This window comes from Phlebotomus papatasi, chromosome 2, assembly GCF_024763615.1.
Source record: "Phlebotomus papatasi isolate M1 chromosome 2, Ppap_2.1, whole genome shotgun sequence".
Taxonomy (NCBI): Eukaryota; Metazoa; Arthropoda; class Insecta; order Diptera; family Psychodidae; genus Phlebotomus; species Phlebotomus papatasi.
In genome coordinates, this window is record NC_077223.1 from 45057204 (window position 1) to 45071855 (window position 14652).

Below are 14652 nucleotides of genomic sequence, written 5' to 3' on the forward strand. Positions count from 1 at the left end.
TCCCAGAGTTTCCGAGCAATAACTACAAAATGTTCCTCGTGAAAGTTTGGACAGTGTTGTTAATAGTCAATTTCTGCAGTGGGAATTTTGTTAATCCATACCCCAGGCTGAAATATCGTCCTCTTTCCGGAGCCGATGATGTCGGAGAGCCCCTCTTTCTCACACCCCTCATACATTCAGGGCAACTCGATGAAGCACGAAATCTCTCCATTGTTCGTCACCCCGAGATGAACTTTGCCCCAAGTCACTCGGGTTATCTCACTGTAGATCCCAAAACAAACTCCAACCTCTTCTTCTGGTACTTCCCCGCCAAAGTGAGCCCCAAAGATGCTTCGGTTATTGTATGGCTTCAGGGTGGACCAGGAGCATCTTCGCTCTTTGGACTCTTCACCGAAAATGGTCCATTTGAATTCACAAAATCGGGAAAAGTTGCACCAAGGAAGTATTCGTGGCATCACAATCACCACTTGATCTACTTCGATAATCCCGTGGGGACTGGATTTAGCTTCACAGACGACGACAAGGGCTATTCCACCAATGAAAACGAAGTGGGAATAAATTTGTATGAAGCCCTAAGGCAATTCTTCATCATCTTCAGTGATATCCAACCCAATCCATTTTGGGTCACAGGAGAGAGTTACGGTGGGAAGTATGTCCCTGCTGTAACCCACAGGATTCACAAGATGAACGAACACGCTCAAGAAAATGAGAAGATCAACCTAACAGGTAAATTTATTATTATTTTTTTGTAATTTAGGGATGATATGATAACTTCTTTTCGATAGTATCGACTGGATCGACTGTCGATTCTGAAAAATTGAATTGATAGCTGTACTTTTTGTACTTAATATAAATATTTGTCAACCATCACATTCTTTTAAGAACGGTACAATCAATTGTCGAATAACGTTTAAAAATGCGTCATTAACTTAGTTAAACACTTAGGGAAAGTGTGCCAAATTCCGGCCAGCTTGCAATTTCGGCCACCTTTTTTTTCCTCGAATTTCCATAAACTTTTAAATTTTACGTACTCTAGAGATTATACAATGCAATAGAATAACAAAAAATGTAGCTTCGACAAACGAGATGACGTGAAAAGATATTGGAAGAATTCCCGGAGGGCAAGGAACTATGAGAATGAAGGTGGCCGAAATAGGGCACCAAAGCTATGACTACATTTTTATTCATTTTAAATTGTATTAAGAATGATTTTGGAGTAAATAAAGACGATAAACTGTCAACAAGGTTCTAACCAACACTCCTTCAAAAGAAGTAATAAAAAAAAATAATTTCTATTAAAGATATTACATTTCAAACTTGAGACTTTGGCGCTTGCATGCACATGGCACACTTACCCTAAGAATGATTTTAGAGTAAATAAAAACGTTAAACTCTTTACAATGTTCCAAGCAACACTCTTACAAAAAAAAAGAATAAAAAAATCAATTTGTATTTAAAATATTACATTTCAAACTTAAGAGTTTGACGCTTGCAAGCAACTATGCCGAAATTTGGCACACTTACCCTAAAAACCCGAGCCAAAAAATCACGTAAAATACCAAACTGGCGTAGTTTCGGCCACTTTGAAATTATGTATGTAATCTTCGGATAGTCAATGAATTAATTTTGCTTTCAAATATTTATTCATTTTAGGATGTATGTCACAAAATGTGACAGATCGATTATGTTTCTAGCAGTCTTACGATTTGTGGTGAAATACAAAAGGTTCCCATTCGGTGTTTTTTTATGAAAATTGATTTGTTTTCAATAAAGATTGTTTCTGTTTATGTTAAGAGTGAATCAATCTTTAAATTTCGGGTAAAATTTCCCAGCTGGATCCTGTATTTCGCGTAAAAAAGTATATACTTTGTGAGCACCTCTCCGGTGGAGGTAGTGTTGGATATTCTGGCAACATCTTTTGCTGTCCTAAATTTCTTATTCATTTTGTATTTTGTTTTCAATTTCTGAGTTCTACAATGTCCAGAGAAAAAAAAAAACCTTCGCTTCTAAGAAAAAGATGATGTGGAAAAGGCCTTGGAAGAGTTCAGAAAGAGCAAATTGCTACGGGAATCTGCGCGTAAATTTGAAAATTTTCTATCTGTTGCGTCACAAAAGGTGGTCAGAAAAAGAAATGGCCGGTATTTCACACAAAGTGGCCGGAATACTACCCAAAGCAATGTCCATATTATTATTAATTTTTCAATATTTTAGGAAGTGATTTAAAGAAAACAAAGATGATAAACTAGTTTTCAAGGTTCCACACAACCCTCCCGAAAAGGAAGTAACAAAAAATATCAATATGAATTAAAAATATTGCATTTCAAACTTAGGACTTCGGTGCTTATTATGCAACTATGCCGAAATTTGGCACACTTACTCTAAAATGCCAGTGCTGATATTATCGACAAAATTTTTTTTTCAATAGTTTTTCGTTCCGTAAGAATTCTAGGACTCATAAATTAATTTCACACTTTGACAAGGATTTCAGGACTCATATCAATATATTTTTCTGTAAAATTTTCAAATTCTATATTATAGTTTGCGCGTTCTTTTAAGAGAGAAGGTCTTATATTACTTAATTTTTAATGATTATTTTAACATTTCCACGTATTTTTTACGATTTTTTCGAATCGTGCCAAAACTCAAAAAATGTTACCATTTTTCAGGTCATGTAGTATAAGCCATTCAAATGTCCATTTCGGATGCCAACTCCATATAAAAAAAGGTGGCATCTTACGCCAATTTGGTATACTCCGCCCATTTCTTGGTTTTTTCCCTATTTTTTAAATAATAAGTTACTACCTTTTTTTGCTACTAAACGAAAGCTAATTAAATTCTCTACACATTCGTGTTATCACTTTAGCATAATATTGAATAGAATTCCTACTGTGAAGCTCTAAACTTAAAATTGGAGTAAAATGCCACTTTGGGTTTTAAAAGTGTTAATTTGATATAGAATTATCGATACTATCGAGTCGATAGTATCGAAAAGTGATCATTCCACCCCAGGATTTGGAAATTATCTCTGAATCCTTCCTTTTCTCAGGAATGGCTATTGGCAATGGACTGAGTGATCCGCAGCATCAACTGAAGTACGGAGACTACTTGTTTCAGCTGGGTCTGATTGATGCTCATGGCCGAGACACATTCCATGAGTACGAGAAACGTGGCGAAGATGCAATTCATAAGCGTGACTTCGATACTGCCTTTGAGATCTTCGATGAACTCATCAACATGGATCAGCTGCCCTCGGGGAGCCTCTTCAAGAATCTCACGGGTTTCGAGACGTACTTCAATTACCTCAAGAGCACCGACAGTGGCATCGACGACCAGCACATGGGGGACTTTCTGCAGCGTCCGGATGTCCGAAAGGCCATTCACGTGGGCAATAACACCTTCCACGACACTTCCGGCGAGAACAAGGTGGAAGAGCACCTCAAACGCGACGTGATGGATACCGTGGCGCCGTGGGTGAGTGAAATCCTCGCAGAGTACCGCGTGTGTATCTACAACGGTCAACTGGATGTAATTGTGGCCTATCCGCTGACTATAAACTACCTGTCGCAGCTCAAATTCAAGGATCGTGACACTTACCTCAAGGCTCCCAGATACATTTGGCGCGTTGACAAGGACATTGCCGGGTATGCCAAGGAAGCGGGAAATCTCGTTGAGGTCTTGGTGAGAAATGCTGGACACATGGTGCCGGCAGATCAGCCCAAATGGGCTATGGATCTCATCACTAGACTTACTAGCTCAAAATCATTCGCAGATTCCTAAAAACTTCTGGAATCATCATTCACATTAATCGTGCTTTTTCTTTTTAAATAATTAATTTCATTTCAGAGGCTCTCTACCTTTATAATTAATTACAATGAGTATCTTTATAATCAATTTTAATTGAAATAGAAACTTATTTTTTCTAATGAGATAAAATTATTTGTTATCCTGTCGCATTGACTGATAATCACAAATCGATATCCCTTACCGTTTTCTCTAAATGTGTTTATGTAACCGATAGATACTTTCCGGAAGTACGAAAGCCACGAAAATCGATTTTTGAAACATCCGTTCTCGATCACGATTTGCAAAAAGCAATAGTTTAACTTTTTTTTTTATGAATTCATTTTATTTTATTCCACGTATATATTACAAAATTTATTGTATTCCGAACTGCAACTATGCTGTCGACTTTTATGCTGCAAAGTAAATACCAAAGATGATTCCAGGCAAAGGTCTGAAATACATTAATTAATACAAAAAATATAATTTTTATTTTTATATTTTTATTTACACTAAATTTTTTATCTCAAACAGTTTTTTTTAACTATAAGTTTCCCAATAATAGAATAATTTTAGAAGGTTTCGGATTATGAACAATATTTTCAATAATTTTCTTCAATATGGATACGATTTGAAAAAGAAAACACGATTTACGGAATCTTCTATTATGAATTTTCTGTGAGGTTTATCCACTCAAAGAGCTGTTAAAAGTTAAATGAACATTTGAATCTGAACGGAAACGTTTTCAATTCGCTCTGCCCTGAACAAAACCATTCCATTTACTTGCTCCGTCCCCAACAAAGAGCATCAGAATGGACGATAATAATGGTTTGCACTTTGAAACACTAGGGAAAACTTACGCCTAACCCATAATTCAATTTAGTTTCATATATATTTTTTAGAACTGTTGATTTCCTAAGCGAAAATTCACATGGATTAACAGAGCTAAAGCTGAAAGCAGTATATTAGCAGTATCCCAAAAGACACTCCCAAAACCGTTTAGGAGAAAATCAAAAAAAAAATTCAGGTAGGGGAAAGTACTCTCCCTTCGAACGTTCGTGCCTTCTAATGTGAATTTCTTTTATTTCTCCTAAGAGTCTTTAACATAATAATCAATAATTAATAACAAGTTGACTAATATTTTATAGAAATGTGTAAGTCTCATAGGAAAAATTAAGGAAAATTCACATTATTCGAAGGTATCAACGTTCGAAGGGAGGGTGGTATCCACATCAAACCTTACACTATCAGAGAAGTGGTATTTAAGAAACTCTGCGTACTCCATAGAAGACGAGATCAGTGACTTAGAAGTAACATTCGAAGAAACTTCCAGTGATTCTCATTTGTGGAGCTTAGAAGCAAAATGGAACATATCCTATGGCTAAAGCATAGGATATGTACCATTTCGCCTCTGAGCTCCACATTTGACCGTTGTATCAGTTATACAAAAAATAGTTTAGCAGTGTCCAATACTGTCCCTATAGCCACAGCACTTCTGAACTGAAAATTCCCTTTTCAATGTTTGAACTCCAATACACTTTGAGTAACGCTAAAAAAATCAACTGGCCCCGATATTTTGTTTTTGTTGGGATACACCTTCTCTTCACATTCAACAGAATGGACTGCTCAATGGTAGGGGGAAGTGGGGCACCTTTGAAATTGGGATTTTTCACCTATTTTTAAATAAAATTAAGCCTTATCGTGATATAATTTAGGTTCTCAATCTGTTTTTGCACCTAAGTTAAATTACGATAAGACTCAATTTTATTAAAAAAAAAAAAAATAGGTGAAAAATTTCAATTTCAAAGGTGCCCCACTTTCAAAGGAGCCCCACTTCCTCCTTAGTGTTCTTTTTGACCCTCTAATTTGGAAAATGTTTGACAACAGAAATCAATCACTATCTCGTCGATTGTATCAGCAACTGTGCTAACTGAATTTGCTTTGTGTCTGCATTCACAAGCAAAGCATCGCTGCACGGCATTTGAAACGAATGCTGGCACAAAGCAAATTCAGTTAGCACAATTGCTGATCCAATCGACGATCTGCGCATTTGTTAGTGCATCAAGAGAAGCATTAACCAACATTTCCAAGAAAAAGGAATCATCCAGAATATATGAAAATTTCTTTCGAGGAATCAGTCACATTTTTCAACGAAAAAGGATACATGGATACAACAACGTTCCTCAAAATAAATGGCAAAATAAATGGCCCTGAAACTGGCCGAAGGCCAGTCGAAGCTTTGTTTCTTGGCTATATATTTGTAATTTACAGATGGATTTCGCATACGCCAAAGTGGTGCCCAGTGAGGATACGGATGCTGAAAAAAATTAAGGTTAGTATTTTTTTTTTAATATCGGTGTTACTGGAAATTGTTCGGAAAATCTTGGTTTAAAGCGATGTGAGATTGTTATGTAAATAAAAAAGACAACTATAAAAAACATTTGAAATAGTTTTCACAATTTAAATATTTAGTTTGTATGCATAATAAATTAAAATTAAAGAAGCATAATACCAAACGTACAATAACTTTTGTTTAGTAAACATGTTTTTGACATTTCAATGAGAGTGAGATCTAGATCTAGTCATCTCGCTCATTCTCACGGGAAATTTCGAAAACATGTTTACAAACAAAAGTTATTGTGTACTGGTCATAAAAATATGAATAATTCACATGCTGTCTTTGGCCCATTCAAAACATATTGTGCCAAAGAATTTTGATTCTTGGAGGCGCAGGAAATCGAATAAATCCACATAATATTTCAAGATTTTCTACGGACCCCACTCAAAAAAACATGAAGAGAATTTCTATATTCCCTGATCCATGCCATATGGTGAAATTAGTGTATTCGGATGGATCACAAATTTATTTAAAATATGTCTAAAACATCCACGAGTTATAAAAATCAATGGGTCTGCATCTAGGTAACAAACTGAGAGATTCACATATTAATTTTACGAGTGAAAAAATGAACTAGTAGGTTAGTACAGCTTTTAAGTGAAGTGAACCTGTGGCGGATGCTATAGATCATTGTAGAGAGGATCTCAAATCACCACAGTTCCGAAGAAGTAAAGCAACGTCCAATTTCATTCGGTTGCTTTATGACATTTTTGATATCTTGAACAGGCGCCATCGGTCTGATTTTGGGTATGGTTCAAAATTTAACTCCATGGGTTGATCGAAACCATTACAGTAGAAAGCCAGTGATAAGCCCAAATTAGCTTATGCTAGCTGAAATTCTTTACAGGCAATCTCGAAGTGCTTGTAACTCCGAATGCGTGCAAATTCTTTTGTGAGTTGAATATTGGAGGTCAAAAATCGAGTCGAGCAAATTATTCCCGTCAACAGAATTGGCTTGACGAAATTCTTTACCCCGCAATTCAACTCACAATCGAATTTGCACACACTTCGAGATTGCCTGTAAAGAATCTCAGCTACCATGAGATTTTATGAACTTATCAGTGCTCATTTGCATTTCTTTTTATTTTGAAAAAAAAAAACATGAAAATGGCTTTCACTTCTGCGGAACAAATATTTTTGGTCACAACAGAAATAATTATAATTATAAATACCGCGCGAGTATTGCCTGCTAGTCAATCTGTCTGTTAATTTCACGTAGAATTATGTTCAACAAACTCAAGAAGATGCCGATGCAACACAAGAAGACGATGGTGTTTTCTTTAAGACACGAAATTCAGTGTCGTAGTCGTATACGACAGCCCTCATCTCGTTTCTCAGCCTGAGATACAAGAAAAGGTACCTCATTCTGAGGAAAGAAGGAACCGGGGTACTAGGATCGAGGCTATACAGCAGCAGAATTTATTACACAACGATATAAAACAAACACCTACCCTAGAAGACATCACGAAATTATTAGACAAGTTTTTGAAATGAAGGAAAAATTTTACTATGTCAATATCCAGTAGTCATCATGATCATGTTTTCATATCCACGCAAGCAGAAGAATAAAAACTCTTCATGGATTTTTCTAAAAGTAGATTAAGTCGGCTTAAACCTATGGCTTAAGCCGACAAACGGCTTAACGCAATTACAATTTTAAAAAAAAATATATATATTGGACCACATTCCCATCAGTATCCCACTAAGCCGTCTCTCGGCTTAAGCCGTATGTCTGTGTAGGGCATTATTACCTCTTACAAACTAGAGAAATTTATGTTCATATTGAAGAGCTTTTCCTACACAAGTGTAGGGAATTTGCTTCAATATGGACATAAATCGCCCTAGTGTAGAGGCATTTTTTTTTTAATTAGGGGTTCATCTATAAGATGATTGCCCCATTAGAGGCAATTAGGACCGGAAATGCATGCAAGGGGTTTGACCAATACTAAGAAAATTCTTCAAAATTTTTTACGCAAATAGAAGCATGCCTATTGGTCTCTACACACTATAGAAATTTCTGTCCATATTGAAACGAATCCCTTACGATTGTGTAAGAAAAATTCTTCAATATGGACATAAATTTCTCTAGTGTGTGTATTTGTGTAAAAATCATGAAATAAGAAAGTGTTAAATGTAATGATGTCTACACACTAGTAGCAATTTTCGTAAAAAATTGCCACTTTTAAAAAAATCTAACGTTTCTGCCTACAAGGATAGGGGAAATTTTCTTTAAAGCATTTCTTAAAGAAATTTCTACTAGTGTGTAGAGGCCATAAGAACTCACCAGAGAAGTTTTCCTATTATTTAAAGATGTCCTTTATTGGAGAGGAATAAAAATTACATACGAACAATATTTTGAACAGTCTGTGGAAGATCAAAGTGAATAGCGGATTTCATATTTTTGCTGTTGAAGTTGCAAAGATGTATTGCAGTTATGGAACAGGGGAAAAAGGCCATGTAGTTTTCTACACCCATTATCTAGAAGGGGCCGAAATATCATGAGGATTGCTTCTTCTATTTAACTTCGGTATTAGGGTTTTCAAAGAACCAAAAGCCAAATTTTACTAGAGAAATTGTCAGTTTATTGCTAGGGTACAATTGACTAACCAGTCGCAGTGTCCAGGCCTGTTTTGCGACCACTTAAACGTATAAATAAGTAAGTAATGTGCTGGCAAGGGTTTGTGTGCTGATGAGGCGTCTGTGCAATGCATGCTTTTATCAAAAGATACACCACCATATCCTTGCCGAGCAACACTAATTCATAGATATTCAGAATCTGTATTTCATAGTGTAATACAATTCTTTCCAAAAGTACTTTTTTAAAAGTATATTAGACCACATAATGGAATAATTTGCAAAAGTTTGTACACAAAAAGAATCTTGAAGGACGATGTCCGTCCAAAAGCATTTTTTTTTTAATTGCGTAGACCGCATAATGAAATAATTTGCAAAGGTTTGTATACAAGAAGAATTTTAAAGGATTAAATTAATGAATAACCTACACACATCAAGTATACACATAAAGATAATAAAGTTGAATTTTCAACATATAGCAAGGGGTTACGTGGGTCACAAATAACAAACCTCAGGATCTTCCATAATAGCATAATAGAAGTGTTTAATTCAAGCTATTAAGCGTAAGAAATTATAACATTTAAACTATATTTTCTGGAATGTCTAGTGAAGTGAAAACACTCGAAACACTCCGAAAATGTGCAATAAGAAAAAGGAAAATCCCTGTGGCTGCAAAAAGACATGCGGTGTATCTCACTGACAATATCATGCTCATTTATGACCGCCGGAAAATGTCGCAATGTCTGGATTCTGATTAGTATCTTACAATTGTTTTTAAATAACTAAAGAAATTGCAATATATTTTTTACAATTGTAGTCCCGTTCAAGTGAATTCTGGGAGGCGGAAGCTCAAAATTTCAGTTGGAATTTCGAGTCACTCGAGAGACATTTAGCTTCCTGGTTAGGAGGCTTCGAAGACACCTTGTGGGCCAATACTAGGTTTCGGAAAGCTATATCAGTCGAAAAACGATTAGTCATCAGTTTCGTTCGTTGGATCAGGACCTGTGCTTACTGCATTTTCTTTGTGTCAACATTCGTTGCAAACGCAGCGCAGCGATGCGTAGCGTACAACGAATGCAGACACAAAGCAAATACAGTTAGTACAGTTGCTGATCCAAACAGCTCTGCCGTATCTCTTGCGTATTCCCCAAATTTTTCTCGATCTATTTCTTTCAAGACACAAATTGTCTTTCAAGAATCTTTCTTGTAACACTTACTCTTGTATAACATATTTCACCGTAAATGATGGAGTAACTAGATTTTACCAGATATTATAGCGCTCTTAGCAGTAGCTGGTTAAATCTATAGTTACTCCATCATTTACGGCGAAATTTGTTATACAAGAGTAAATGTTACAAGAAAGATTCTTGAAAGACAATTTGTGTTAGAATCTTGCATCTTTATCACACAATAACTGATTTTCGGGTAAGCTTTATTATTTTTGATGACTTTGAAATAGATTATTTTTGTACCTTGGAAGATGTCAGCAAGAAATGATGAAATATTATTTGCAGAATGGATTTCTCAAGGAGAAATCTTTTTTCCATTCTTAGAGAAAAAAAGCATAAAGCCCCCCACATACAAATCAAACACTTGCAAGACCGCGTGTCTCATGCCTAGAGATGGCACATTGAAATTGTCACTGACATTTCATAGTGAAAATTCATGAAAGTCACAGTGAATATTCACCGAGTGAAAATTCATGAAATTTCACGATTAAATCCGACCATTCCCGAAGATTCACGATGTGATATTCACCACCGAAATTCACCATCACTTCTTTCGCGCGGTGCGTCCATTTTGGTATTTCTCGCGCTTCAGTGTGTGAAATTGTGATTCGATTCCATTCGATAATGAAGCCCCGTGGAAGAGTTTGGGGACATTTTACATCTGAAGGGGGCACCAAGAAGCAGAAGTGTTCTTTCTGCGACTGGTGTATCACCGAAAATGCCTTTCGTATGAAAGAACACTTGCTGCTGAGGTGCCCCAACGTACCTCCAGAGGTGAAACAAGCTTTTGATGAAGGTAAGAAAACCTACAAATACTTTCCAAGACGGTAAGAAAATCTGCAATAATCTAAATATTTTTATTGTTTCCATTAGATACAAAAGCGTCACCGAAATCTGGAGGTGCGACAAGCAAAAAATCCCCGGCGGAAAAGCAGCAGGCGTCGGCAAGGGTGGCTATTTCCGAGGAACAAAAGGTGAGTGTTTTTTTTTAACTTCCTACTTCACTGGCAAGACGGGCAAAAGGTGAAATTTATCCATCAGATGTTTCCGGAACTCCGTAAACATCCCATTTTATCGTATTTGCCCGTTTTATCAGTCATTTCACGACGATGAGCTATCTGGAGAATACTCTCAGTGCGCTTGAGTCGCTTGAGTACTATTTCCAACTGGAGGGCTAATGTGAGTGACAATAGTTCCAATTTCTGTATGTTAGCTCCAAACGCTCCAAACATAAAATTTCTCCAAAGAAATCCCTCCACATAACCTCATTTTTAGGTTTTATTTAGCAGAGGAAATATAGAAGTAGAAACTGTAGAATTGAGCAGAAGATTTGGTACATGAACCATCTTCCTGACAATCACATCCTAATAGCAGGTATCCTCTGTACAATGTGCATACAATTACGTCTCAGCTAGTCTCAGTCTTGAGTAGGAAATAGGAAATCTCAAGAGGTTCAGGAAGGTAAAAAATCATTCGAATCAGCATTTATGAGAACATGGGGTTTCAACAATGGGGAGCAACAACGACACACGTAAAGTGTTTGGTAGTTTGTCATCATGAAAGAATAAAATTTCTATTTATAGTCCAGATTTTCCACCTGATAGCGAAATACAGCCCGGCTGATGGAATCCCTTTCCTTTCCCTGTTCGCGGGAAATTTAGATTTCCCGCCTCTCGCTCCAAGCAGCCTTTTACTGGTGGTAGTTTTGTTGCCCGCCGTGTGGGGGATTGCCTGACAGAAGACACTATCAGTCAGTCGCGATAACATGGCCTGGAAGTGTTCGGATGGGGGCACAGAGCTGGGTCTCTGCCGGGCAATTAGCCGCGATAAGCTTTGGCCTCCCTGAGGAATCTTTCAGAGCAGAAACCCGACAACATAGTAGATATCATTGTGAGTATAATATTTAAAATTAAATTACATTTATTTTTCATAGTGCGCGATGTGAGTTAGGACGTTAGGAGAGTAGGGAGTGTCAGGATTGGGGAATTGAGGGATATTGGAGGAGCAGGGCAGGTGCTAGAAGGTGTCGCGGCTGGATTTAATTGTCCATAGCATAGCGTTGGGTCCATTCACGAGCATTGCAAATGGCTTCGGTCTCATTGATCTTCCACAGTTCAGCAACATCATTTGTTAGTGGATCATCGGGACTTAGGGCACTGAGTAAGGCTTGGATCGATAGGAGGACAATGCGAATCTGAAGGACTTGACTCCACCTGTCCTTGAGAATGTCCAAACAAATTCGATATTGGGATAATAGATCTTAGTGATGAAGCGAACCTTTGGTGCCTACAAGGGACAATCTTCCGACAGGAACAATTCCAATTTAAAGAGGTCCCCCTCAAATCGACTATCCTCCGGATCCGTGACAATCACATGAATGTACCGGGAATTGCTTTCGTCTGGTACACAGCAATGATACCATGCACTGGCTCTTGCAGGAGACGCTGTGTCTTCTTGATGATGCGCCTTGGTAGTACCGCCATCTACGCAGTCCCCGTAATTTATGAACACCGCACCACAACCACACAAAAAACTCCTGGATTGCTCCGTTCCTTTCCTAACCCCTGCTACAATTTACCCAGAGATTTCTGTTTGGCGTGTTTATCTTTCTGGATAGTCGTCTTTATAGTCACAAAATTCCTTGGTCACCTGGATCAATTACCTGAATACACAATGAGCCCCCAATTCACCAGTTTATGCCTCTGGGTAAGACATGATGATGAATTTTTCGTAGTCTAAGACACGTTTTCATCTCCAAGAACTCACGATAGTCTTCACGGTTGTCCAAATTATTCCCCCGGCAGAAAGGTATTTTTGCTCCTGGACATATTGCATGAAGTGCAGGATCCTTCTATAGAACTCGATGACGTGTTGCTTGGATATCTGCACTGCTCTTCTTCCCTTCATCCCAAATAAGATTTTCCGGAGAGTATGTAATTAACACTCGTATTCTACCCAAAATTCCTTTCTTTTCTTCTTCGTCTGCCAAATTAATACACTGTGAGAAAAAGGGGTGGCAAAGCGTCCGAGGCTTTGCGAGTTGCACGAACTCTCTCGAGGTCGAGAGAGCTCTGTCAAGATCATGCGAACCATTTCAAAATTTTCCTTCGTGGTTTTCAAAAAATGGCAGGAATCGGCTCGAAAGCTCGAGAGATTTTTAATTACAAATGAAAAGTGGCTAGATAAGAATTTGAAACTACCTGGCAATATAATTCGACCACTTTATACCAATATGACGCCAAAGAGATCATCAACCGTAGGGCGAAAGCCGAAACCTTTTGTAGAAAGTAGCAAGCGCTCACAAAGGAGAAAGGCTGCCACGATACGACAACAGTATAACAGGTATGAGATTGCCTATGCCGCTCAGACATCACTGAGAGCAGTTGGCCAAAACGATGCGGCTACCATTGTTAAAGAAATCAAAGACACAACACCAGAGGGCCAATTTTTGAAATTCTCACTCGCACCCGCGAGCTCTTTAGTGGCCGAGAGAAGTTGACTCGCACACCCCGCAGATTCTTGAGTACGTGCAACGAGTAGTTTATGTTTTAAAGAAGTCGTTACAGAGGGATTTGAATCCGCGGGGTGTGCGAGTCAATTTCTCTCGGCCACTAAAGAGCTCGCGGGTGCGAGTGAGAGTTTCAAAAATTAGCCCTCAGAGCGTGGAAGAAAAATTCTTATGGCATACAAAACCTCAAGCGCAAACGCTGGGATAAGACCATATACACCAGACGAAGCTCTGGCCCTTATGATTGATGGTAAATTATCTACGCATCAATATAAGCTTTTCAGGTCCCAAGCAAAAGAAAGAAATACTAACTTGTATCCCTCATACTATTCTGTGAAGGAAGCAAAACGCCGTTGTTACCCTCCTCCAGAAAATATTAAAATCACAGAGAGTAGTGAAGAAATAAGAGTACAAATCTAATTTTAGATAATTCAACAGTCTGATTCTGTGTATTTTTGCCTCTATAGACAATAAGTACAGAAATACCCCAACTATTTAAATAATTTTTTTCTGCTCGAACGCCAAGAGACAGCAGATTTAACAGTCGTGTTTTTATTTTTCAACTTCTCTTCGTCCTGGCTGCCAAACGGTAAGAGATATTGCCTTCTGGTCTTCGGTGACCCCCCCCCCCCCACCCGCAAGTCAAAAATCTTCATCCAACTCTAACTTACATAAATTACCCCCAAACCCTCCTAACCCCTCCAAAAGCATGTTTTTTAACTGCAAAAAATTGGCCTTGGCAATTTCGTTCAATTTTGGATATGTTTTAGAGATTATCCAGGCGAACATTTCGTCCATATACGAAAATATGAAATAACGGTTTTTCAAGGTCAAACGTTAAAAAGACACTAGAATGCGTATTTATCACGCAAATGGGGTCTTGTTTGGGGTCGTTGGAAAGGTCTTGGAATTTCCGACAAAACTAAACCGGTTTCAATCGGTTTTGATAAGGTGATGAACCGGTTCATAACCGATAAAAAAATTTTATCTGAAAATCAATCCTATTACTTTTAAAACATTTTTGGGGGATCTTTTGAGAGATTTATGAATCGGTTAAAATCAGTTGAGAACCGGTAAACGGTAAATGATGCGGAAGTACTTTTGCGGTATAGCATCTAAGTCACGAGTTGTAGCATTTCGCAAAGCTTGGGACGCTTTCCCAC

At 37.7% G+C, this 14652-nt stretch overlaps 2 protein-coding genes and 1 pseudogene across 3 annotated transcripts in view; 1 reads left to right on the forward strand and 2 right to left on the reverse strand.

Moving 5' to 3' along the window:
* The first annotated feature begins 29 nt into the window (after positions 1-29).
* Positions 30-3933, forward strand: LOC129801233 (venom serine carboxypeptidase). Its single transcript, XM_055846116.1, has 2 exons — positions 30-726; positions 3047-3933. The coding sequence occupies exons 1-2, from the start codon at positions 30-32 to the stop codon at positions 3775-3777; spliced, it is 1428 nt and encodes a 475-aa protein (XP_055702091.1). The 3' UTR covers positions 3778-3933.
* Positions 3934-4104: 171 nt separating this feature from the next.
* Positions 4105-14652, reverse strand: part of LOC129801224 (pre-mRNA-processing-splicing factor 8) — a 40833-nt gene continuing 30285 nt past the window's right edge. The window contains exon 9 of one of the 2 annotated variants that reach the window (XM_055846058.1): positions 4105-4234. The gene's annotated coding sequence lies outside the window, so the exon portion shown is untranslated. Of the gene's footprint in view, positions 4235-4266; positions 6098-14652 lie in introns of those variants that run through there. The other variant, XM_055846059.1, reaches the window with a different exon arrangement.
* Positions 11901-13510, reverse strand: LOC129801242 (ubiquitin-conjugating enzyme E2 N-like; annotated as a pseudogene).